We start from the raw sequence: 26,649 nt of genomic DNA, 5'->3' as shown, positions 1-26,649 counted from the left end.
AACTCCTAGTTTGTTACTCATAGTAACGATAATGTCTTGATTAGTAAACTATTAAATGCAAAAAAAACATAAAACAAATATGTATATTGAAATCACTTCCTACTATATCTAGAATGAAAATAAGTCTTGGTGCGTATATTATGTATAAACAAATTACTAAAAGCGCAAAGTTAGAAACATTTATTACAGAATTATATCTTAAAATTAAGACTTCAGAAAGACTTAAAAGTATTATAGAAATACATATCATATATAAATGCTTTTCATTTATTTATGTACATCATACTTTAATAAAAATTTAAATGATTTGATCACTTATGATGGCAAATAATTTGAGCTTTTTATTATTATAAATCATTAAATTAATTATAAATGCATATTAGTATTATATTTTTATGGTTAAAAAAAATGAAGCTGAACAGATAACTTGTGGAATAAATAGGCAATCATTAGGAATATTTAAATATTTCTCCGTATTTTGTAGTAAAATCGACTATGATTTAGGTCTCCCTTGTATCATTAAACTATAAAAGCCACGTGATTTTATTTGTTAGAGAATTTTGCATCTCTACATCGCACCGGTCATTTGGGTCCTGAAAGCTGCACCTCTGCGGGCATCTATAACACGCATTATACTTTTGCAAGTATAATTTTCGATTCAAAGCAGGGCTGCAATATTTAATTGAATATAAATGATGATTAAATTTTCTAATTATTACCTATATTTTCCTCTAGAAATTTAAAAATCTGGTTTATTAATTTATTCATAAAATGAATTAAATAAGTTATGTTATCTTTTTTTAATTTAATTTTTTTATTTAATTAAAGTATTCTCAGGTTTTTCAGGCACTAAAACGAAGTTTTAATTTAGATAAATAGTGAATATAACAGTGGAAGGATTATTTTTATGTTATTGACACACACACTTGAAGAATTGTCCTTGTATTCAATATATTATTTTTTGTTTGAATACTTTAAAGTACTAAACACTAGCTATTTTAACGACTAATATGGAAAACTTTATTATAAAAATAATTTAAATTTAGATTTTTCAGGCTTCAGGAAAATGTATGTACATCATAATCTTAATTTTATAAGCAGTGGACAAGGTAACAGATGATAATGAATTAATTACTTATTATATGATTATATTCATTATAGCTTTTGCTATTTATTATAACGTTGTTATTAAGCAATTTACATTTAATTGTTATGAATTGAACATTTTCTCTACTATAAAATTTTTAAAGTAAGAAAATCATACGCGGAGTGAACCATTAACAAAGCTAATATTTATATTGTTTCACGTTTAATTAATGTAATGATAGCTAATTTAATTTTACTAAATAAAAGTATATCTGATCAAATTGTGATATGAAAAAATGTCCTCACATAAAATTAAACAACAAATGAAACCTATACGATTAGACCCGTAAAGTGTAATAAAAAATATGAGTAAAGTTACTTTTCAGTAAGTTCAGTTAGCAATCAAGAACAAATAATAATTTCAAAGAAAGCACAGCATTCGCAAACAAACTACCTCAAATTTTGGCAAGGAACCAATAATGATCTAGTTTTAAACAAAACTCTGATCGACTTTCTAAATTCTTCTTCGTATTGAAAGGTACCATGATCCCATTTGTGTAAATAATAGTTGCTTTTTTAATTTTTATTAAATAATTTCTTCAACATATATTTTTGATGTTCAATTATGCCATGTTTGACAAATATTTAGATTCTTTTTTACACATTTAAAATACGCCATTAGACAGTTATTGTGAATATATCTTACAAATGCAATATTTTTCCTGTAGCATGCATTTCTTATAGGTTAGAGCGCGGCCTAAAGGTCTGCAGGTAAAAAGGTCCACCACCGATATCTTAAAAACAAGTGAAGGTAAAAATTTTTTAACAACAGTAATTTAAAGTAAAAGGAAGTATTTTCTTTCATTGTTAGTTTTTTTTGGTTGTGAGCACTGTAGTTTAGTTTACTAGCTAGATCTTAATATAACTCTCAGACATACGTTGTTTAATTGCTTTATGATATGTAGAGTAAAAAGAACCAATTGAACTTTGGCAAAGGTGTAAAGAATTAAAAATAGTAAAAAAGTAAGTGAAGTTAACGATAGCAATTTTACAAAAGATAAGTTAAATAAATAGTCATTCCATCTATGCTAATGAGTATTTTTGGTAAATTACCAGATCAGGGATATACATTGTTATTTCTTTCTTTCGCATTTCTTGAATAATGTAGCTATTATTTCATAAAATCTCTTTAAAATTAAAAGTAAGACATTAGATCTGCATGCACCCTAGCCGCCCCATTTTACCTCCCCTATAGGTTAAAAAGGACCAGGTGACAAATTAAAAAAAAAACAGCAAAAAGACTAGTAATAATAAGCTAGCTTAAGGTTTAACTGAATATAGTCAGATAGTTGTTTGTTTGATATGTATTATTTCTTGTGTTATATTTGCTTTGGTTTTCACAAAATAATTGCTCAAAGTCAAATTGGACCTTTGTGAGCGCCCTACTCTACTATATATAATGATTTTTAAATTTTGATTGTCAAACTTCTAAATTTTCAATAACTTATTTACATAAATGTAAATTCACATAAATAAATCGCCATTACGAAGAATAAGAAATTAAAAAAAAATAAGATTTTTTAAAATATAGATATTCAGATTAAAAAAAAATAAATAAAAATAATTTGGCTTTTAAATTTTAAAATGGGCTCGCTCGTAGGTCCTGGGTTCGATTCCGCTTTGAGGAGCCTGTTGTCAAGCAGTAGTGACAACGGTTTTTACTTGGAAATATAGAAATGTTTCCAAGTGAAAACAGCCCTGATATGGCATTGCTGCACCAATAAATGATCATCACTATTACAATAAATGTAATAATAAAAATTCATCACATAAAGATGAGACAACTGTTTGGGTTACCATCTATAATAAAACCAACGTAGTTTGTAAGAAATTCATCACAACAGCTCATGGGACCTGTAAGTTCTGATCGCTGTTCAAATAAATAAATAAAAAATAAAAATAAATAAAAAAAACTCAAGATTAATCATATTATATAAATGTTAAAATCACTATTTACAGCAAACCAAGCAAGCAAGAATAATTTGCTTAATAAAATTTGTATCCGGGTTTCAAATTCGAATTTCTTAATTAAATATTTTTTTATAAAAAACGATAATTTTAAATGCTGATGAATAAAATGAAAAAAGCATATACCGATGCAAAATTCGACCCTGCCTCATCTCCGTAGAGTGATGTGAGGGCGGTTGGAGTACTCGCTTCTAAACAGATCCAACATAACGTGCGCGACTTTCCAATGTGACACAGCATCGCATTCTACGATTTTTTTTTTCATCATACGATCTATGTTTACAGTAGTGTGCCGTGATTTTGTTTAATTATCAGAACAAAACAATGTTCGCATTGAGTTGCATAAATTAAAGTGAATGTGGTTTCAGTGATCAAAAACTTTACTTACATTCACCCGGAACCCTTGGCGTCCGCATTTCATAAGTTGGTGTATATTTTCTTGTGGGTACTTTTACGTGGATGTGGTAAGTAAATCATTTATAATTGATTGTGGAACAAGTAAATTCAAAATGGTTTTATCCGATTCTTTTGGTTAAATAAAAATCGGTCATTAATAATTTTCAAGGTATTACCAAACTATTCATTTAATAAACTAAATTTTGATATATCGAATTGATATATTCATTTGGCAAAATGTTTCTAGATAAAAATTGTTCAATAAATATATTTACAATTATATATATATATATATATATATATATACAATTTTGACTGAACTCGTAATAAATATTTTTTTTGCAAAAATTGCATTACACTGATTACGCGTGATATTGAAATGATTTTTTTTTATAAAACCATTTTGAATATTTATACATAATTGTTGGTTTGATTATTTAATTTTATTAAGCTGCCATTGTACAAGCTTTCATGTGAATATAGTTTATGTGTGAGCTTCGAATTTACTATTTGTTGCATTTATTAAGCATGAGAAGGATTTATTATATTTGCAAGACCTTCCGAGCTATATCACAAACGCAAAAATTGTGAAGGCTCTTTTTTTACCTAATATAATTACCATGAAAATAAATTTTCAAACTGCTGTTATTATTATTATTATTATATATTATATAGAGATTGCAGTAATTTTGAATACATTTAAACAAAAGATGGTTCAAATATTTGGGCATAGAAAAGGAAATGAATTTGGTTTATTTTCATGAAACAAATGAAGTGTCAGATGAAGTGTCAGAAGTGCGTATGAAATATTTGCAAAATTTTCAATGGTATAGAAAAAACTAATTACCTATTTTTATTACCTAATAAATCACAAAATATCGACTAAAAACCACAATGTATAGAGAGGTATGTTCATAACGACAGTGCTATTCAATTGTATGTAATTTTGTTCAAAAATTACTTTTCAAGTATGTATATTATTTTTTAAAATAAACAAAAATTAAAATATTAGTTAGTGTAAAAGGATATGACAAGAAATGGTAGATAGATTTAGAGGTATTACTTCAGATAAATGAGTGAAATTTAGTGAAACTTCTAAAGTTCAAGAAACTCAAATTGAGAACAGCTTAATTCGGTTAAAATCATTAAAAAAATTTATGGATAACTCCATAAAAATTAGTGGTACCATGGCATCGGGCAGCTTTAATATTTGTTTTATTTTTTTGAGAATTTTGAAATGTTTGATTTACTTCGAACATTTTTGATTATTTTTTAAATTTTAAAATGTTTGAATATTTTTTATCTTTTTTTTGTAAAAAAGATTTTTTTAATCATTTGAAATTTGTTAAAAATTTTAGAACTCATTTAAGTCGGTTGATTTATACTGTTGAAAATTTCAACAACATTTAAACTACTTAAGTGAACTTCAAATATTTGAAAATACAATTTTATAAATTAGGAAATTTGCTATAAAAAATTATTTGTAATAGTAAATATAATAGACTAAATATATCTTCAATTAAAAGAAAATAAATTTAAATATTTGAAAATTATAAGGTGTAAAAAATCAAGCAGTAAATAAGAATTATTATTTGGTATTAAAATGTTAATATAGCCTTATTTAGTCTGAAATAATTTAATAAAGTTCTTAATTGAATGAATTTCTACAATAATTTAAGTTCTTTATTTAAACTACTTGTTACCAAAATACTACACAAATTCAGCTATAACTATATACATAATCAAATAGCATTCACACGTCCATTATATAGGAACATATATGTACTTCATTTTTTACGAATTGCTGGCAAAAGTATTAAAGTGTATAATCATTTTCAATTATTTTTCTACACGAAGCCAATCAATTTAAAAGACATTTAGCAGTAGGTTTTCATTTGATCCATTAGCTTAATAATAAAAGTGATATACATTTTCTGATAATCTTGAAATTTGTTTTAAAGCAAACTTCTGAAGATAATACTAATATGTCATATATAATGGGTAGTACTGTCCTAGGGTTAAACTCGATTCAGGGAAGATTAGTGTGAGAGGTTTTCCATTGCGATTTCACAAGCCAGTGCAAAAATAAGAATGAAATTGACTAATATTCCCAATGATTGCAAATTATTTTCAGCATATCTATTATTGTAAATTATGACTGATTATATTATCGATTATAGTTTATTTATATATTCAATATTTTTACAGAAACTAATGGCCGGGCACACTGCGAAGAACGGGCCCAGTGCAAACGATGACCAGCCAAAGCAAAGCAGTGGTAAAACCTTGAGCATTTTTCAAAATAATTATGAAATTTATAGGATAAAGATATATATATATATATATATATATATATATATATATATATCATGAAGATAGTAAAGAAAGTAGTTTTATATTGAAAACTATATTATGCGAGAGTAATTAAGTTAAATGTTGGATGCTGAGGTAAGCATGCCAGCGCATATAACGCATCATTACTAAAACATTTCATTTTATAAATATTATTTAAAAAAAACGTTCAAGAACAATACATGGTTGTACGTACCATTGTTGTTCACGGTACGGGCACATTATGAAAATAAAGATAAAAAAATCTTAGCCGAATCATGAATAATTTTCATTAATTATACATATAATAGTTTATACGTACATATAATAATTTCATTAGCAATTATTTATTTCTCTATAAGTACGATGCCGTAAAATGGATATATTAAAAATTAAAACGTTTGTTATAATTGCTAATACATAATTTGAAATTCGCTGCATTAAGTACAATCTTGAATAACAAAATTTAAAATACATTTTTTGGCCGTAATAAGGATGTTTTTTGCACATTAATACGCTAGTCTTTCTTGCAGAACCATTGAATTCTTATAAGAACGTAAATAAGATTGCTTAGAGTATATATGGTATACTCTCACTTAGTGTTTTTGGATGTGGTCCGAGAAATGCTATTTAGGACGACGATTTCCAACTTTAAATAAACAAAAATAATAAAAATAAGCACAAAAACCAAAAAGTAGTTACTAGTTTGATCAAATTTCTGGGTTTTATATGAAAGCTCATAATTTTCCAACTGCATGAGATACATGTTATTTGTATTTTTTTCGAGATGTTTACAATCAATCCTCTTTCACCCCGTTTTGGCTCACTTCGAGTTCTATATCACCCTGTATATAATAATAATAATAAATATCAGTCTGCTCGAAGGCTGGTCCATAGTGCAAGAGTCTCCACAAATCAATGATTTCATTTTCCTTTTTTGTTTATCATACCCATTACCATTGAACCTTTTGCAAAATAAATGCGATCGAGTTTCTTGTATTTTTTAGGATTGTGCCCAATAGAATTGTATTTTGCCTACTCTTTTTGGCACTTTTCCATCAGTTATCTTATCTGTCCATTTTATCTTCTCCATTCATCTCTAGCACCAAATTTCAAAACTCTTCAGATAGTTTATGTCCGTCTTTCTTAGAGTCCATGTTTCTGATCCATATAGAGCTATGCTCGAGACATACTACTATTAGTTTTTTCCGCAGGTCGAGACTCAGTTTGCTCGTCAGTAGCGTTTTCTTCTTCGATGCTGGTCTCCATTAACTTCTACCCATTTCGACAATTCTGCTCATCATGATTTGTAGCTCATGAGCTCGGTTTCAGTTTTTGATATCACCACGAGATCATCTGCATACTTTATGATGGTGATTCTACTTCCTCTAATCGAAAAATCTCCAGTGTGTTCAATTGTCTCATTGACGAGCCACTCTCGTTATTGATGCTTAGAAAGTAGGTTCGTAAAATGGGAGCATTTTTATATAACTCGTTTTCCTAATCTTATTTTCATACCATTTTTGACTTCTGCAAATTCGGTTTCTATAATTTTCTTATCTAGCAGAAGTGCATTTTTCTGCTTCCTCGTACTTTTAGTTCTTAAATGTCTGTGCCCAAGACTCACTTTCCCCAACATAGATCCGACTCAGTTTCTTATTCTTTTTGCAATCATATAGTACAAAATTCTATTTTCTCCTTCTCTTTGCAATACTTTTTGATTACAAATTACAAATTACAAATATATTATATTGCTTTTAATATGTTATATAGTTTTCTTGTACATCACAAACCCACTCTGTAAATCCGCAATTTTCTCTCTCCATGTGACTGACGATTTCTCTCTTGTGTGCCGATTTAGCCAATCACGAACGCGTGCAATCTGTACGATGTACTTTTTGGGCGGACTATTCAAACCCTTCACAATTGACGCAATCAAAATAGAAACATCAATCAAAAATAGAGCTTGTCAGCATCAGCATTCGATAGGTTTCCAAGCGAAATCATTCCATTGAAACAACATTTTGGGATTCATTGTAACACGTTATATGTGTTTTAAACCTATTGGCATAGTGCTGACAATTATGTATTTGTAAGCAAATGATTTTGAAAGCAATTTTGCGATTGAACGTTTATAATGTATTTTTTTTTAATTTTAATTTTATTCTGCAATCAAAATATATAATTACATTTAGCAGAGATGCTGACAAGTTGTTTACAAATTAGTAGATACCCCCAGTGGCGTATCTAATAGAGCTAATATAATATAAAAAAAAACTAAAAACAAAAGAAAAAAGAACAATAAAATGTAGTAAAATGAAAGTATTATAGTTAATTAAATTATATTAGGTCTCCAGGTATTTTTTTTTTGAGTCTGGTTGGCTGGCCTTCCTGGTATAAATGACATGCTAGTTGGTTAGGATGGACGTCAATTCTGTTTTTATAATTAATGACAACCATTGATATAATGTAAATTAAAAAGCATCAATTTAAAACCAAAAATGGTTTTATGGGCTCCAAAAAAATTGATTTATTTCATAGAAAAATTATGATAAAATATATACAGTATAGTAACTATATTTTGGTGAAACCAATGTTTAAAAATTTAAATGCAATGATTTTTTAAATTATATTTTAATTATATAATTATTTAATTCATAAAGCCTTAACATTTGAAATTGTTAATTGAAATACATAAAGATAGTTGAAACGCTTTGTTAATAGGTATATTTCATTGTAATTTTTGAATTTTGTTCAAATTTTAAAGCATTAATAAATTTTTTAGCATATAATGAAATTGTAGAAGTCTTATTTTTATGACCAAAAAAATAATATTAAATGCAAATTAAAATTATGTTTTGTCAAATTTTGCTAAAACCGATTGAAAGCCAAAAAAATCAAGAATTAAAATTTTTGAAGCATAATATTAAAATATGAGTCAAAAAAAATTAAATCGAGAACTAAAATTTTTGAAGAAAAATATTAAAAATACGGTCAAACTGATTTATGATTTTCTAAGCTAAATTCAGTGAATACATAATATTTATTACTGCATTTTAACATACAGTTTGAACTCGAGAAATTAAAAGGTTTCATTGAGTTTCCAATAGACAATTTCACAAAGAATGTAATTGCAATTATTCAAAATCACTTTTTATTTATAGATTAGTTATAATATATTTTTAATATATAATTTATTTTGTTTGAAATAGAACCCATGAATGGTAACAAAATCCATCGAAGAGGCAAATGCAAGTGGTTTAATGTGGCCAAAGGATGGGGGTTCATTAAACCAGACGACGGTGGAAACGACATATTTGTGCACCAGGTTATCATTCTTTATATTTACCGCTTATTTATAATACTTATAATCAATCATATAACTGATTATATATTTTTTTCATTATCTCACTAGAAAAATTCTGCGAAATTAAACTGAAAGACGTTTTGCTCTTAAGCACGTTAATTCTCGTATTTTTGATTTTAATTAAAATTAAAATTGATAACATTTGACTATCCTTTTAAATAATTTGTGATATCTATAAAGAATACATAATAATCATAACTGATCGATAATAAACCAAATTCTATTTTAAAATTAGAAAATGTTTTTGCCTTACTGTTATAAGCTGTTTTATGTTAAATAAACTATAAATTATTTTAGAGCAATGAATGTTTGAGGGCTTGATATTAACCAGTTGATTGTGATTGACGAATATATTCGTCATGGAGAAGCTGCATAATTTTGTGAATTGACGAGTATATTTGTAATGCGTATAACAGTGACCATTTGCTATTTGCATTTTTTTATAAAAAACAATTTTTTTCCTGATATTTAAAAGTTGTTTAGGTTATGATTGAATAAAATAAGTAGCAGTATGTGGCACTCTCCCATAAGGCATGTTGCATAAACTACCGAAATGTGGAAATAATATAACATAATAACCATTAAAATTTAGCTGTTTGAATATTATTTTCTACTGTTTATTTAGAAAATTGTGTATACTTTTTATAAAAAAAACTATTTCTACATTTTTACATTTGCATATGAAATATTTTATTAAAAGCTTGATACGTATATTATATATGGTTATAAAGAAGTACAATATAGTAAGTACAATATATTAAAAACATTTTCCAATTTAATAAAGCAAACTCATATTGTTTATACAATATTTTAAACAGATCAACTTATTTTATGATTGACGTATATACTCAACTCTCGAATGAGAGCGCCAAAGATGACAGATTAAAATTTATTCTACTACAAAAATAATCTAAACCAAATGAAAATCACTAATCAATTTTTTCAAATAGGTAGTATGTATGTACTCACATAATAGGAATAATAACAGAAATATTATAAATACAAAATATCAAAGTTGTAATTATGGCAATACTATTTTAATTGCTCTTGAAATTTTTCAAATTAGCCATTTACAAATTTGACAAATTAATCATATAACTTTTAAGCTGGTCGAGTAAAATTTTTCACAAAAAATATATATGTAACAAAGATCTAGTAATCGTTCTAGATCATATATTGAAATCTTCTTTAGAGTAAACCAACAAAATGACAGAATGAATAGGTTTTTTGTCCAAATAATTGATGCAAACAGCTAATTCAAGAAATTCGTAAAGAGTTATACTAATAAATATTGCCAATCAAAAAATAATATCAGCATAATTTTTTTTTAGAGTTTGTCAACAGAACACTCAAGGTACCATTTACTTAGCGGCTATCCACGAATGGATCGTGCTATTTTATAAGCGAAGCAGGGGATCAACCCCATTATGTTTTTTAGTTCCCCTGCTAAAAAATCACAAAGTGCAACAGGTTTACAAAATAAGGGTAGATTTTTTATGACGCTATTTAATAATATTTATTTGATATCGGTGAAATGAGTAATTTTCGGGGCATAGTTCAAATCGTTTATTAAGTTATGAATTTATTTAAAGGGGAAATTTATCACGCTGGGGTCACAAATTATAGCTGAAACACATTACTTTTTTATTACATAATTCATTTAAGACAGTTTTTTACCCAGGCGCAGAGTAAGTTGCTCTGATGAGATATCGGATGATAAATATGGGTTTATTTTACAAAATAATTACTAAAATTTACTACTTTGTTATAATAAGCATCATGAATGAATGCCGTTAAATATTTATTATGCATATAAAAGTGGGGGATCCTGGGTACGGTTGTGCCAGGTTACGGTAGTGACAGTAGTCATAACTCATAACTGCTGAACTGATTTTGAGATAGGGTCCAGAGGACGAAAAATGAAGTATGTTTGTTCAAACAAGTTTCCAATATGGTATTAAATCAGCGTCATACATTAACCTGATCTGTAGACCTCATTGCTTATAGAGTCAAGAACTTTTATTATGCGATTTCTTTGAGTAATAACTTAATTTTTACAGATAGACCCCGTAGTGACAGCAGTCATAACAGCTAACAGTATTTCAATATTTCCTGTATTCAAGGACAGTATTTTAGTATTTCCATGTTGACAAATGTCTAAATTACCATTTAATTTACTTTTCTCCCTGTTAACTTGTAAATTCACAAAATTATTGCTAATCGAAATAAGTGGCACAACCGTACTCAGTCCCTCATATTATAATATGTTATAGACTTACGAAAAGTAGTTTAAATAAAAAAAATATTAAATTTTGGAATTACTACTTTTAGCATATCACCTTATAGATATATTGCGTTCTATGTTTTGTACTAATCACCGTTGACATGGACGCTTAAATAAAAGACATTTTTGGAACACGAATTGGAATAAAATGTGTTAAATAAATTGAATTACATTAAAACAATTATGTGCTAAAAGTTTGTTTATAAGTATCAAATGGAAATTGCGTTTACTAGTTTTGGTAAAGAGTAAAAAATTTATTTTCCAAAATAAGCAGTTTAACAGTTAAAAAGCTAAATCCCAATTCCTATGGATTATGAAATTTACCTTAAGACAAAATGCTAATTACATTTACTTATTTTATATACTTATAGCCTCAAACTTTTTTATACAACCTGATATTTCAAAATATATTTTGTTTTCTTTCTTAAAGATTTAATTTAAATAGGAAATAGTTACTGTTTCATACGCATGACAAATATAATCGTCAAAGTACAAAAATCGGTGACTTCTCCATGACCAGTGACAAGCTAATAGTTATTCTAAACAGTAATTTGTTTTTAACAATTTTATAACTATTCTGTGCATCTAAATGTTTGTATCAGAGATCAGAGACTCAATCATAGATCAGAGACTTCTCTTTCAATTAACAGTATATTTAAATTTTTAATTTAATTTTAATATATATTTTGTACTATTTCTTCTGGATTATTTTTGTATATCAAAAAGTTTCATATTACTCTGTTCTCAAAGGCGAAAGTTTAAACTTCAATTATTTATTACATTGACGACATTTATCTGGCATCCTTTATTTAAAAGATCTTTGTTTTTTTAAATTTAGTTTTAAATTATTTTTTTATTTTCAAAAAATCGAATGAAAAAAATTCTTGAGTAGATCATTTTCCACCTTTGAAATAAACTTTATATGCATTTTAATATTCTTTAAATTTATAAATCTGTATTGTAGATTGACGTTTATATGTATTATATTGTGCATGTTTTTAACCCTTTGCTCTCGTTTGTCTGCTCTCATTCACCACGGCACATACGCATTCATACAGCATATAGTAATTATAAAACTGTAACTTTTCTACAATAGCATATTACTACATAAATGTATTTTAATTAAGGGGGTATTCTAGTGTAGAGCGATGAATTTTAGGTCATTTTTAAAGTGTCGTAAAAGAAAGCAATAAATGTTTTTACTATCCGTTTATTTTACCACCTGTTTATTAATGTTATTAAAATACAAAACAAAAATTAAACTAGCTGTAAGTGGAATTCTGTCTTAAGGCAATTAAGGCATCGTGCCTTAAGGCAAATTGCTGGAACTTCCCGTACCAAAAATTATTATTTATTTAAAAACCATTAAAATTTTTGAAAAAAAAATTACTTTGAAAAAATAAGATTACAAAAAAATTTTTTTAATTTTTTTTTTTAATTTTTTTTTTTTTGAAAAAAAATGTTTTCTTTATTTTGACATATTTTGAAAGATCTAAACTTTTTTTCAAAGCGATCATACTGCTTTAACTGCATAAAGACGAAATATCAAACCGCGTAAGCGCCGCGTCGACGTCTAACGCGTAGACATTGGTACGGAACCCATAGGAATGTAAACCAAAATTATACTTATTGTTAAAATCTCTATAAAATATCCGATTATTTGATGTGCATATGTCTAATGATTATTTTTGACCGCCAAATGGCATTTTTTTTACTTTTTTCATTAGATCTCCGAAACCGCTAGACCTGCCTTTATGAAAATTTGATCGGTTCTTCACCTTGTCAATACAAGTAAAATGTTTTCTGAATTATTAAAATCGGACACTCCGTTCTCTTAAAAACTGAGTTACCGTTTTCGGCACTTTTCGCCCCGTATCTTCGGAACGGCTAGACCTGACTTCGCCAAAAACTAATCAGCACGTCTCCTTATCAATACGAATCGAACGTTTTTTGAATTATTCAAATCGGTTGATCGGTGTTCCCGAAATCTTCGACGAAAATTTGTATCCGCACATACATACACACGCACACACACACACCCACACACACACACACACACATACATCCATTTTTTCTAAGGTATGCCCAAATATTCAGAAACCTTTGAAACGTCGAGAAATGCAAAAATTTTCATTTTTGATTTTTTTGCGATTACTATAACTTGCCCTACGGGAAGTTAAAAATAAAAAAGTTAAAAATTGTAAAAACTGGCAGCTGATGAAGAGGGGGGTCTCAAAAAATTGGCACCTCAGTCTTGACATGATTTCAGCCCTCCTAGCCATCGGAAATGGAAAAAATAAGAAGATTATTAATCTACAATGATGTCGCAATCGCCCGAACTTGCGATGAGTAAAAAAAAATTTTTTTCACAAATTGGCGACTGTTTGAAAAAAAAGTGTTTTTTTACTGTTTTTTTTTTAGTTTCTCAAATTTTTTAAAAAATAGTAAATATTGGAATTTGGGGATAATTAGATAATAAAGTTCGCGCTATAGATAGGTCTATAAACAAGACTCTCCGAACATTTCAAGTGAATCGGTCGATTAAAACTCGAGAAATCGTGTCAACAGTACTGAAAAAGTCTGTTCTGAGAAAAACGCATTTAAAGTTTTGCGTGAAGTCCAGATATGGAGATCGAGTCAGTAAAATTCCTATATCTCCGAAAATAATTCAAATTTTCAAAATCCTTTTTGCACCCATATTCTTAAATAGTTAAACTTCGAAAATATGAAATAAAAAAAAATCGTATTTTTTAATTTCTACACTAGAATACCCCCTTTAAGGTATATCCAAAGTCCACAAAATAATTGCTAATTCTTGTTTATGCATTCAAATCTAGTACGATAGCCATCTCCAAATTCCATTCGAGGGCAAAGGGTTAATTTTATTTATGTGAAAAAATTCTATTCGCATCGTTTAGTAAAATAATAAAAAATATTTTCCAAGCAGAGTGTAATACAGATGTCCGGTTTTCGTTCCCTTGGCGACGAGGAAGAAGTTGAGTTCGAATGCCAGGCGTCGGAACGAGGTATCGAAGCGACGCACGTCAGTGGCCCATCGAACAAAGACTGCTTGGGGAGTAATAAGAAGCCCTCAACCAAAAAACGATTCCGGAAAATTCGGTAAGCTATATTCCGATAATATTTTATATTGATTAAAACCAACTAGTGGTGCATGGCATCGTGACAAACTTGCTGCAACTTTCCGTACCAAAAATTAAAAACATTGAAAAAGCTTTGAAACTTTTCGAAAACATTGAAAAAATTAGATTTATGAGAATTTGGAAATTTTTGGTTTCTTTGAAAATGTAGAATTTTTATATATTTTGAAATTTCTTGAAAATTTTGAATTTTTTTTTTCAAAATTATCGCGCTACGTAGCTGTTTTAGAGATGAAATATCAAAGCTCGTAAGCGCCGCGTCGCAGTCTAACGAATAAACATAGGTAGAATTGTAGACAAAATTTGTACTTATTATTACAAATTTGCTGGACCTTTCCGTACCAAAAATTAGAAATATTAAAAAAGCTTAGGAATATTTCGAAAACATTGAAAAAATTAGATTTGAGAATTTCGAAAATTTTGGCTTTTTGAAAAATTTGTATTTCGAAATTTCTTGAAAATTTTTAAAATCTCTATGAAATATCTGATAGTTTAATGTTCATATGTCTAATGATCATTATCGACCGCCAAATCGCATTTTCTTTTAATTTTTTTATTGGATCTCCGAAACCGCTAAACCTGCCATTCCAAAAAAATCACCAAATCTTTATTCTGTCAACACAAACGTTCCATTATCTCAAAAACTGAATAACCATATTTGGCACTTCTTGTTCTGTATCTTCGGAACCGCTGAACCTGCCTAATCAGCACGACTTCCTATCAATACAAATATTTTTTTGTTTTTGTTAATTATTCAAATCGGTTGATCCAAGTTTCCAAAATCGTCGACAAAAACTTGTATCCGTGCACGGCACAATCTCATTTTTTTAAGGTAATCCAAAATGTTCAGAAACCTTCAAACGTATAGGTATATAAGAATTTTCATTTTCCATTTTTTTTGTCATTTCTATAACTTATCCTACGTAAAGTTAAATATTTTAAAATTTCATTAATTTTTTGTGATCCTACATTCCACTTGGGGGGACAGTTCCAAATTTCCACTTTGCGTTTTAGGTTTTCATAGAAGAAACATTTGTCTCGGAATCAGATTTCTTTTTATCCCGAATGAGCTAAATATAATTTTATTTTAATATAACTAAATTTTTTTGCATATACGACTTGAAACAGACACATTAAAAAAGACAACTCACTGTAGTTAGTTACGAAGAAAATTTTACAGTGTTTTAAATACTGATTGAAACCGAAAAAACACAAATTAAACACATAGTTTAATGAAAAAAAACGTTGAATAAAATAGAATAAACTAAAAGTAAATAATAAAACCAAACTGACAATTTTATTCGGCTGCATAAAAACATTTTAAGGATATGTTTCAACGTCCTCGAAAAAAACTCGTTGGATTACCAATAACTAGTTTTAGTCTCTAAATAATCATTTATATCCTCAATTCTAAATCTAAGCTAAATAAGAATGTTATTCAATCATTGCATCAAAAGATGATCCAAATCAGTTGACCTATTGTGAGAAAATTTTCTTTAAAAATTTTAATTGTAAACAAAACAACCATGTCTTAATATTGCATAAATTGAAACTGTACTCCAAGATTTTTGAGTATAATGTAAAAATTTATTTGTATCATTATAGTTTTAAGGGGCACACCGCACACCTAGTGTGACAACCAAAGGTCATTTATGGGAATTAAAGAATAAAAAAAACTAGTGAATCCATCTATTTAAAATTTTGAGGGTATATTTATACATGTTTTGAGAATACACAGTAAACTTTTTGAAATAAAATATTAAATACTTTTGAAATGACACGCAAACTCCGGCGGCGCCAAAAAAAATTCTTCACTGCTGGCCTGATTGCAGCCTTCTCCGTTGATAAAATATAAAAACAAAAAATTCTCGTTAAACTAGAACATATTGTCTGTACGATGAATGACTCTCGGACGAACAAAAAAATAAAAAATTGACAAAATGGCGGCATGTTGAAAAAAAAAGTTATATTTTTCCCAAAATTTTGGTCGTTTTTAGCCTACCAAAATTCGATTTTTGATCATATCAAAAAACTTGAGGGTCATCGTATGGGAAACTATATAGAGGAGATGCAAAAAAAAATGATAGCAATCGGATCATTTGTCTTCGAGTAATCACTCCAGCAAATTCGAAAATAACTATTTAGAGAAAAACGCGTTTAAAGATAAAATGATCATTATACTATATATTATATATACTTTTTGAAATGACCTCAAAAACTATTTGATTTAAGATATCGCTTTAAAATATTAATATGTTATATTTAAAGGCATGACCTATCAAAATATGGAAACATTTAAAATTCAATTTTTTGAAAATTTCTCACTAGGTGTGCCCCTTAATATCGAATGGATGTTTTGACTTCACACATGTAGATTCAACCCCTAAAATAATTCTACATCATGATGTGTTTAACACTAACGTAAGAGAGATGGCACTAGTAGTTTTATGAATAATTCATTATTTTTTTTATTATTAAAGGTGATAAAAAAGAATTATCAATTAAATGTAATTGAAGTGTTATATATTGCTTTTGTTTATCATATTATTGTATATAATAATAATCTTTGAATTTTAGATGCTATAATTGCGGAGAGTTTGCAAATCATATTGCAGCAAAGTGTGCCCTCGGTCCTCAACCAAAGAGGTGCCACAGCTGCAGAAGCTTGGATCATCTAGTAGCCAATTGCCCAGTTAAAAATGTAAGACTGATTCATTATTTTATTTTTCAATAAGAATTAATGAATAAAAATATATATAGAGAAATTTTTACGAGCATATATACGTACATCATAGTAAAACCGTGTTCATTTCCCAGGGACCGACGTGATGTAGCGTATTATGCGGAAAACCATAGAAGCATAATCAACGGAGTTATTCTTAACAGATATATACATAAATATATATGTATATATATAATTAATTAATTAATTAAATAGTCAATTATTGTTTTTTATTTCGACGATTTGACTGCAAATTTCAAGACATTACAAGAATGTTATAACGTTTGACAAAAAAATCCAAAATTTGTATATGATACATACATACGCAAAGTTTTTCGGCATAACCTATATTGTTCCTAATTTTTATTCCAAAAAAATAATTTTTAATTTTTGAATATTTCCTAAGTGTATAAATGTATATAATATTTCATAGTTATTGTTAACAGTTTTTAAAAGAAGAGTTCGTACCGTATGCCCTGTAAGTAAAAAATATTTAAAAATAAAAATTTTAATATTTTTTAAGAAATGTAGTTCAGAAACAAATTCGTAAATATATATTACACTATTATCTCAAAAACAAGTTAAGTTATAAATATTTTATCAAACATATTTGAAAGTAGAGGGTAAAAGATGTATAACTAGCCATCATCAATTCTTACGTATAATTAATGATAAATAATTTATTTTAATTAATTACGCAATTGTAAATTCAAATCGAACGTAAGAAGCCAAAAAATATAAATATGGAATATAAATCGCTCCATGAAGGTATATAATTATGTAATATTATTATACAAAAAAAAACTTCCTTATGCCAAAATGCTAAACGAATGTATTAACCCTTACGGGACGGCACCAATTTCAAAACAAACTACTGTACCGGGTGTAAACTTGATTTCATTGTGTATGTTACGCAAGTTTTGATCATTGAAGGACATACTTTAGTTTTGATCATTTTATAAAAATAGTAACGTTTAAAACAATTTTCAACATGCATAGCGGATGAGGTGCTTTTCTGTCAGAACAGGCTATACAATCCCATTTTCTTTCACTCGCGTTTAGAACATGACAATGATTTAGTCAGTATATTGTCTGAGAACAATGTAGATGAAAATGTTCGAGATATTCGAAAATCACCTCAACTGATTTACAAGACTTGTTACAAAATTGTGGTGTGACATTGGTTTTTGTTGTTTTTCTTTTACCGCTTACTTCAGAAAATTCACCAATCGTTTTGCCATATTTAAAAAAAGACTATATAGGAAAGAAAAAGACTAAAAATACTTCAAAAATAACTAAATTATTTTTAAAATACAACACTGATTATCCCTGCTATATGTAATCTATTCAACATTTTGATGAAAACTGAGTCAATGTTTATAAAATTACATGTGCCTCACTGATAGCCTAACGGAGTACGTTGTCTACTCAGGTGGACAGCCGTCCCCAAAGAGTTAACATTTATCGATTTAAAATAATCGGTAACTTTAAAAAAAACAAAATCAGTTACTGGCCAATGAAAACATTGGACACGTGGTATTCAATCCGCTCGCAATAAAAATTTTCTGAGGAGCGAGTTGCGCACACGGTGTGCAATCATCTTATTTATGCAAATTTGCTTACGAATTGGGTGATTTCCGCAATAAATAAGTTTTTTTATTAAAAATGAACAATATAAACAAAAAAAATTGTCGCTCCTGGGGACCGCGTTCGAAAAAAATCGCTTTCTCGATTGGGTTAACTTTCGATTTAGATTCGAAAATGTTGGACCAAAGTTGTACAAACTGGCGCAACGTTCGTGACTATTTACCCACCCAGTGTACAGTTTATTACAAAAAAAATAATTTTCTATTTTACAGTTTCGTATAAATATTTTGTAGTACTTGCAAATCCCGTAAATGCAAATGCGTAATATTTTTTTCTGGTCCGATTATCGTACGCGAGCTATGCCCGTAATATTTACATTTGGCCCAGCCAAATCTGCTCGTTATTGTAAGTTAAGGAGTTAAAATAAAAACAACTACCTCAGAAATGGTTACCACTTACAACTTGCAACATAAATTTAATGCTCAACTATTCGAAACTTCAAATCCTATTGAAATAAATCCTAGTAAAATATTGTCTATGTGTTGCCACAAACAACAAAAAAAACTTAATTTTGCATTGGAGTAAAGATGTTATGAAACTATACTAGTTCGAACTCACCTCGGACAATAATTTTCAGATTACCGATTTGAACACGAGTACGCTACCTAAGGTTTAACTAACTCTTTATTTCACTCTCACATTACATAACTTGGTACACGGCACGGTTAGCTATAATATAACAACACAATATTCAAATTACCAACTGAAATACAAGGTTCTTTAAACCTTGCCTAACGTTTTCCGAACTATTCTTCAGGGAGTGCGTTTTAGCCTGAGCGGCAATAGCGGCACCTCCCGATCAATGATTAGATTTTATTCAACCAGTTAACTATGATGATTGACGAGTACAGTTGTCAGGCTATTTAAATTGCCAAACATTCTCAGACTTCACTTTATTTAGAATATTAACTAAATATATAGTTGTGTAAAATATTTTTTTAACAATCGGTTCAGGAATTAATGTAACGTTCAATAACTAATACGCTGACAAGCGGATCGATTTAAAAAACGCTTGGGCACATATGATTTTTGGATTCTAGGAATCAAAATAAGATACTTTGCTCAAGAAACCATACGTCTAAAGTGAATTCTGGTTAATGAAACGTTCCGTTTTCACCCATTTACAGTGATGTAGACCATACATTATATATTTATGTAGTATATGTAGCAAATGTTTAAGAACATTTGTTTGGCTTGTAGGCATATATAATATTTGCAAGTGCAAACTCAGCCAGATTTATATTTTTTTTTATTTTTATTTTTTTACGTCTATATGGTTAGATATTACAATGAATAACAATAATATATGTATACGTAAATATATGTGCTACTATATTTTGATGGCTTCTTCGACGTCGAATTAAAAATATGAATAATTAAACTTTTTTATTTAGCAAAGAATGTTTTAATTTTCTGTTCTGTTCTTTTTACAAAATAAATTGTTAAAAATTGCATCATCAAAAAAATATTCACTACTTAATTGTTTGTAAATTAAATTTGCTGAAAGATGGCATATCAAGTATCGATAAATCTATCACATTGACAAATTTATTTAATTATAATATACTAATTATATATACTACTACATATATATATATTATATATATATATATATAAATATACATATATGTGTGTGTGTGTGTGTGATAAAATGTATTTTTATTACTTCTCCAGGAATATTACTTGCTAAAACATTTATGGTCTGTTTTTCTCTTTAGGCTGATGGTAAATTGGACAATGACACTACTAGCTCTGAACAAAATACCAAATTAAAGACCGTAGAAAAATGCAAGTTACCTGAGAAACTGGAGGCATTAACCATCAAATTGTAACAGGAGTAGTTAAAAATTAAAAAAAAATGTTATATCTATCTAAGATTTTTTGTGAAACGAAAATCGATTATGATGAAACTCAGTTGCTCTTGTATACTTATGTCGATTGATATACAATTCTGTAACATACATAATATGAAATTATCCAAATATTAAACAAGTGCAATTTACAATATAAAAATAATAACGACAATATTTCATGTCGTCTTTCAAAGTACAATTCATTAACTGAAAGTGCAAATATATAGTAAAAAAAACTTACTTTAGCTGATAATATATTCTCAATAAGCTTATATATTTATATACTTTTTATAGATTTATGGAAACACCTATTTCATAAATAATTTGTACAAAAATCATCATCAAAATTTCATATCATTGAGCAGATCTTTTTGTAAATAGAAGTCCTTATCTCAATGCATTTTGCAATAATTATAATTTTGATAATTGTTAGAGAAAGTAAAATATAAATTTATACGAATTTACATATCGCGCTGTGATCCATAAAAACAATTTCCACAGAAAACTGGGTAAAATATACAAATCGTCGTAAATGTTTAGTTTATTAAACATAATTATTTTATTCAAGTGTATAAGCCCAACCAAAGCTATTATTATATGATATTAGTAATTTTTATGTTTAAGTTAGAAAATAACACGTACTATGTACACTTAATTTAATATTCGGATAAGCCAAATAATTTGTCACAAAAATGTCAATAAAAAATGTTTCTGAAGCAAATTCATAATTAGTAATAAAAATCAGCGCGGCCTAGACATTGTAAACATAAATGATATCAATTGCATCATCGATACATCCAACTAAATTTTCAGCTTAAGTTTTAGTTGGTCAATAAAAGCAATTTCACAATATAATAATCTTGTAAAAACAATATACTACCAAAAATTTGCTCTTAATTTGAAGAATATTAACTAAAAAGAATAAATTCGTGTGATCTCAAAATTGCACCACTACAATACTTATTTCGGCTGCATAAAATCAACGTATATTTTATGTATGAATATAAATAAATAGGATATATATATATATATATATATATATATATATATATATATATTAGAGATGGGTAACTCACTCCGGAGTTATGACTCCGATACAACTCCTCCCTCGGAGTGAATCCGAGTGAAGTTGATTCACAGGATTTGTCATATCCGACATTCCTAAACTGGTATTAAATCTGTTAACTTGTGCATACATTTACTGTTTTTGGTGTTTTTGCTTTGGAAAGGAAGCGGTCGCTTTCTCGTCTTAAAGGCAGTTTTATGACCTTTTAGGTATAAAACTCAATAAATACCATTGTGTATTTTCCAGAAAATACAGAAGAATTACGTCAAAGATACAGAACAATAAAGTTGTGTTCAAGTGTGAATAGCTCAAATATATATTTCATTGAATAGTAAGGGGTCATATTTCTAACTACGACAATCTTTGGCAGTGAATGACGGCAATCAGAAATATACATACCGAAAAATACATGAACGAAATACATTTAATCTGGTTTTTACATAGCCTGAAATGACAATACTTTAGAGCGCAAAATTTATCAGTGATATCAATAGTATTTAAGCAGCAAAAAATATTTAGTATTATATTATTACTTTTACACAATTATATAATTGTGTAAGAGTAATAATATGCTAATCGAACTACCCGATATAATATTAATTCTACAGAAGTATGATCATTTGGTGAAAATATTTTATGATAAATGTTTTGCTTTCATTGCAAAGTTTACTACATTATTTTTATATAAAATTAATTAAAAAAATCCATTATTTTCTCACCAAGTGACAATAATTAAATTGAATTTGATTCTCTAGTTTTGCGTTTTTACTTTGGTCAACACTGCTAAAATTACGAGTCATTGAGTTGATCATGTGGACGACTAAAAAATTGTACAATCCGTCATTTATTTGTGATTTTTTTAGAAAAATTATTTTATTGATATTTATTCATACATTTTCATTTCAAACAATTAATGGGATTTGACAAATCGTTAGATACATAAACAACGCACTATAGAACACATTTGTATCGAGCATTTCGCTTTCAAAGTTTTCGGAGTCGTGGAGTTGTTAAGTGGATATAACTCCACCATGAGGCGGAGTCAAATCCGAGTCGATCCGGCTTCGGATATAATAAGCCCATCTCTAATATATATATATTTTATATATATATATATATATATATATATATATATATATATATATATATATTTACATAAGTATAGTATAGATTTTATTTATCCGAAAATGTTGAGAAATATATTTTGTTTTTTACAACAATAATATGAATATTTTTTATTGTGTAAATAAGCGCGTAATACTAAGGTGACCACACCGGCCAAACCGGGACGGTCGCGGATTATTCTAAAAGCTTTATTATATATTACCTTGTGTCCCGGATTTTTCTAAAAGCAAAATTACAACTGCCCATCAAATATCTAAAAATGTTGTATATAACTAGTATGCTTATATGAAAAAGGCGGGTTAAAATAGCCGCATAAATTATAATTTTGAACTTTTATTCCCAATTTTACGACAATTAACAAAACTCGTGAAAATAAACTTCTTGACTGCCAGGAATAATGCAAATGAATGTGCTAATTGTTTTATGTCAAGTATTGTTGAATTATTATGAAAAAAAAATTAACAAAGTTTTATAATAAGTTTGAAAGCTGAAAAAACATATAGATCCAAAAATATGAGATAAAATATAACATATAATCGAATAATAAAGTTCTTAGCCAAAAATTTTGATTTAAAAAAGATTACTAATTTATCATTTATCTACCTCTCCCCCCGTCCCGGATAGGCATAAATAATAATTACCGTCCCGATTTTGAGTTGAAAAAATTCGGTCACCTAAGTACATATTACACAAGATTTACTTATATTACAACTATAACCCGTTTCGCTACGACAATATCTTCCGCAAAAGTGATACTGCTGCTGTACAAGCGAGAAGGCCGCCGCAAAATATTTGTTATAAAAAATTTTAATGTATTTGAAAATTGAAAATTACTAATTCTAATCAAAACGAAAAACCACAATAACAAGTTCAAACTCTCAATAATTTTTGTTAGTGATAAATATTAAAGCAATGATCGACACACTGGACATCGTCTAATATGCGACATTCGTACAAACAGATTGCCAAGCGGATGACGCCTATAGGCGACGCTCGTAGCGAAAAGGTTAATTCTCGTCTTTTGTATAGTGCAACAAATAAACAATACAATAGAGTTTAACATATCTAAAATAATGAACCCACGCTTATATTCAGAGACTTCTCACAATCAGTAAAATGTGTAAGACTCGAGGATCAAAATCTACATCGTTTCACCTAATTATAGAGATCCACTATATAATTTTAGTAAAAAAGTTAAATGTGTAATTTTTCATTATTATCATATATAAGTGCAAAATGAAGTTTTGACACAAGATTTACTTATATTACAACTATAACCCGTTTCGCTACGACAATATCTTCCGCAAAAGTGATACTGCTGCTGTACAAGCGAGAAGGCCGCCGCAAAATATTTGTTATAAAAAATTTTAATGTATTTGAAAATTGAAAATTACTAATTCTAATCAAAACGAAAAACCACAATAACAAGTTCAAACTCTCAATAATTTTTGTTAGTGATAAATATTAAAGCAATGATCGACACACTGGACATCGTCTAATATGCGACATTCGTACAAACAGATTGCCAAGCGGATGACGCCTATAGGCGACGCTCGTAGCGAAAAGGTTAATTCTCGTCTTTTGTATAGTGCAACAAATAAACAATACAATAGAGTTTAACATATCTAAAATAATGAACCCACGCTTATATTCAGAGACTTCTCACAATCAGTAAAATGTGTAAGACTCGAGGATCAAAATCTACATCGTTTCACCTAATTATAGAGATCCACTATATAATTTTAGTAAAAAAGTTAAATGTGTAATTTTTCATTATTATCATATATAAGTGCAAAATGAAGTTTTGATATGCAGACAGAAAGCTTTCTTTGCTAAATCGATGTACATTTCTGACTCCAAGTTTTAATTATATAAATGTAAATAGTATGTAATATATATTTATAAAAGAAATACTGTTGCTTAATTTCATTGTCATATAACTTATATATATATATATATATATATATATATATATATATATTCCATAGATAAGTCCTGGATTTTTTCAATATATTGATTGTTTCTTTTCCGAACAGTAAATCCAATAATAAAAAACAATTTGTTTTTTTTTTGAAGATGTTTAATAACGACGTTTCGGAACTAGGTACGTTCCATCATCAGGTTTATTATGTCAAATACAATGTTTTTTTTAAAATATTGATTAACATTAATTAATGATGGTCAATACAGATTAATTAGAAAAAAAAATTTTTATAAAGGAATGGATTATGTAAAGAGTAATAAGAATTAACTAAAAAAGGTTTTATATAAAATTGAGAAGCAAAAATTATTTACCTGTAATAATTTATATATCCATATCACTAATATTTTTTTGTTATAAACACTCGATTTTTTGGAGGATATTTGTAGATGTTACGACTACACAAGACTTAAACACACTGATATGGAGTTCTGTCGGCCAGATGTAAGGGACAATGTACGGAATTCTTGGCAAAAATGATTTTTTATGGCTCTTGTATTGGTAATTTACGAAAAAAGAGGAAATATTGCTTTAGTAAATGTTGAGAAATATTATGTATATATATATATTATATATATATACATGTACATGTATATGCACACCTACATACTCATACATACATATGCACATATCTATATATTAGGTTGTCAAATATCTCCCTTCTGCTTTTTTGCTCTTAGTTTAAAAAGGCGGAAGGGAGATATTTGACAACCTAATATTAATGTATCTACAATTATATACATGAACATATACACAAGTGCATGTATATAGTGTATACACAAAAACATACATATAAGCACATATATGGATGTGCATATATTACAACACATATACATGTATATATATATACATATTCAAAAATTATTAGGATTAATTGTTTTTAATCAGGTTTAAAAAACTCGTATCTAAATTTTTTAAACCTGATGCTAATACAAAAGTAGTCCAAAGAGCCGCAGTGGTAGAAAATGGGAAATAAAAAAATATTTTTAACTTTTCGGGGACTCACGGATATTTTTTTCACGTTATTTGTTATGAACAGCATAAACAGATAAAAGATCAGTGTAAATAGAACCACGTTAATTTTTATTCGATATCTTCTACTTTCGACAGAAGAGCGAGATTAAAATGGAGCACTTTCACATATTTTCAATGATATCTTGGCCAAATGAAATGAGTTAAGAAGTTGATAACTGGTATATCGTATTTTTTCAAAAAGACCTATAAACTTGCATCAAAATAATTGAAATATCAAGGTGGGGCCGATTCTGTATGGAAACACGCCCATACCCTTTCTATAAAATAGTCACCGCATGTCCAACGAAGTCCCGTGAACCCGCAAAATTAACGAGTTGGGTTTGTCTTATAATAAAATGACAACGAAAAACAATTAAAGAAAATTGCCAACAGAGTGGAATAAAATAAGAGACTTAAAAATATTTTCTCTAATAATTTAATTTTTTATGCTTGATTTATAAATACTTTTTAGAGAGTTATTTGATATAATGTTCATCGAATTCCATTTTGAAAGTTTTTATAAATATATACTGATGATGAAGAAAACATGCCTTTGAAACGATTTTGGCACAAGCAAAATAAAAGGTGAAT

The 26,649-nt window shown here is 28.0% G+C and overlaps 1 protein-coding gene across 1 annotated transcript; it reads left to right on the top strand.

Annotated features, from left to right (window-relative positions):
* The first annotated feature begins 9,058 nt into the window (after positions 1 to 9,058).
* Positions 9,059 to 17,479, top strand: LOC113375239 (protein lin-28 homolog). Its single transcript, XM_026615183.1, has 4 exons — positions 9,059 to 9,169; positions 14,440 to 14,612; positions 17,228 to 17,351; positions 17,468 to 17,479. Exons 1-4 carry the CDS (start codon positions 9,059 to 9,061, stop codon positions 17,477 to 17,479), a joined length of 420 nt encoding a protein of 139 aa, XP_026470968.1.
* Positions 17,480 to 26,649: the final 9,170 nt, after the last annotated feature.

The sequence above is a fragment of the Ctenocephalides felis genome, unplaced genomic scaffold (genome assembly GCF_003426905.1).
Source record: "Ctenocephalides felis isolate EL2017-DRISC unplaced genomic scaffold, ASM342690v1 CF-g0.4_SCAFFOLD_01886, whole genome shotgun sequence".
Taxonomy (NCBI): domain Eukaryota; kingdom Metazoa; phylum Arthropoda; class Insecta; order Siphonaptera; family Pulicidae; genus Ctenocephalides; species Ctenocephalides felis.
The sequence above is the reverse complement of the archived record's forward strand: the minus strand, read 5'-3'. Positions and strand labels throughout refer to the sequence as shown.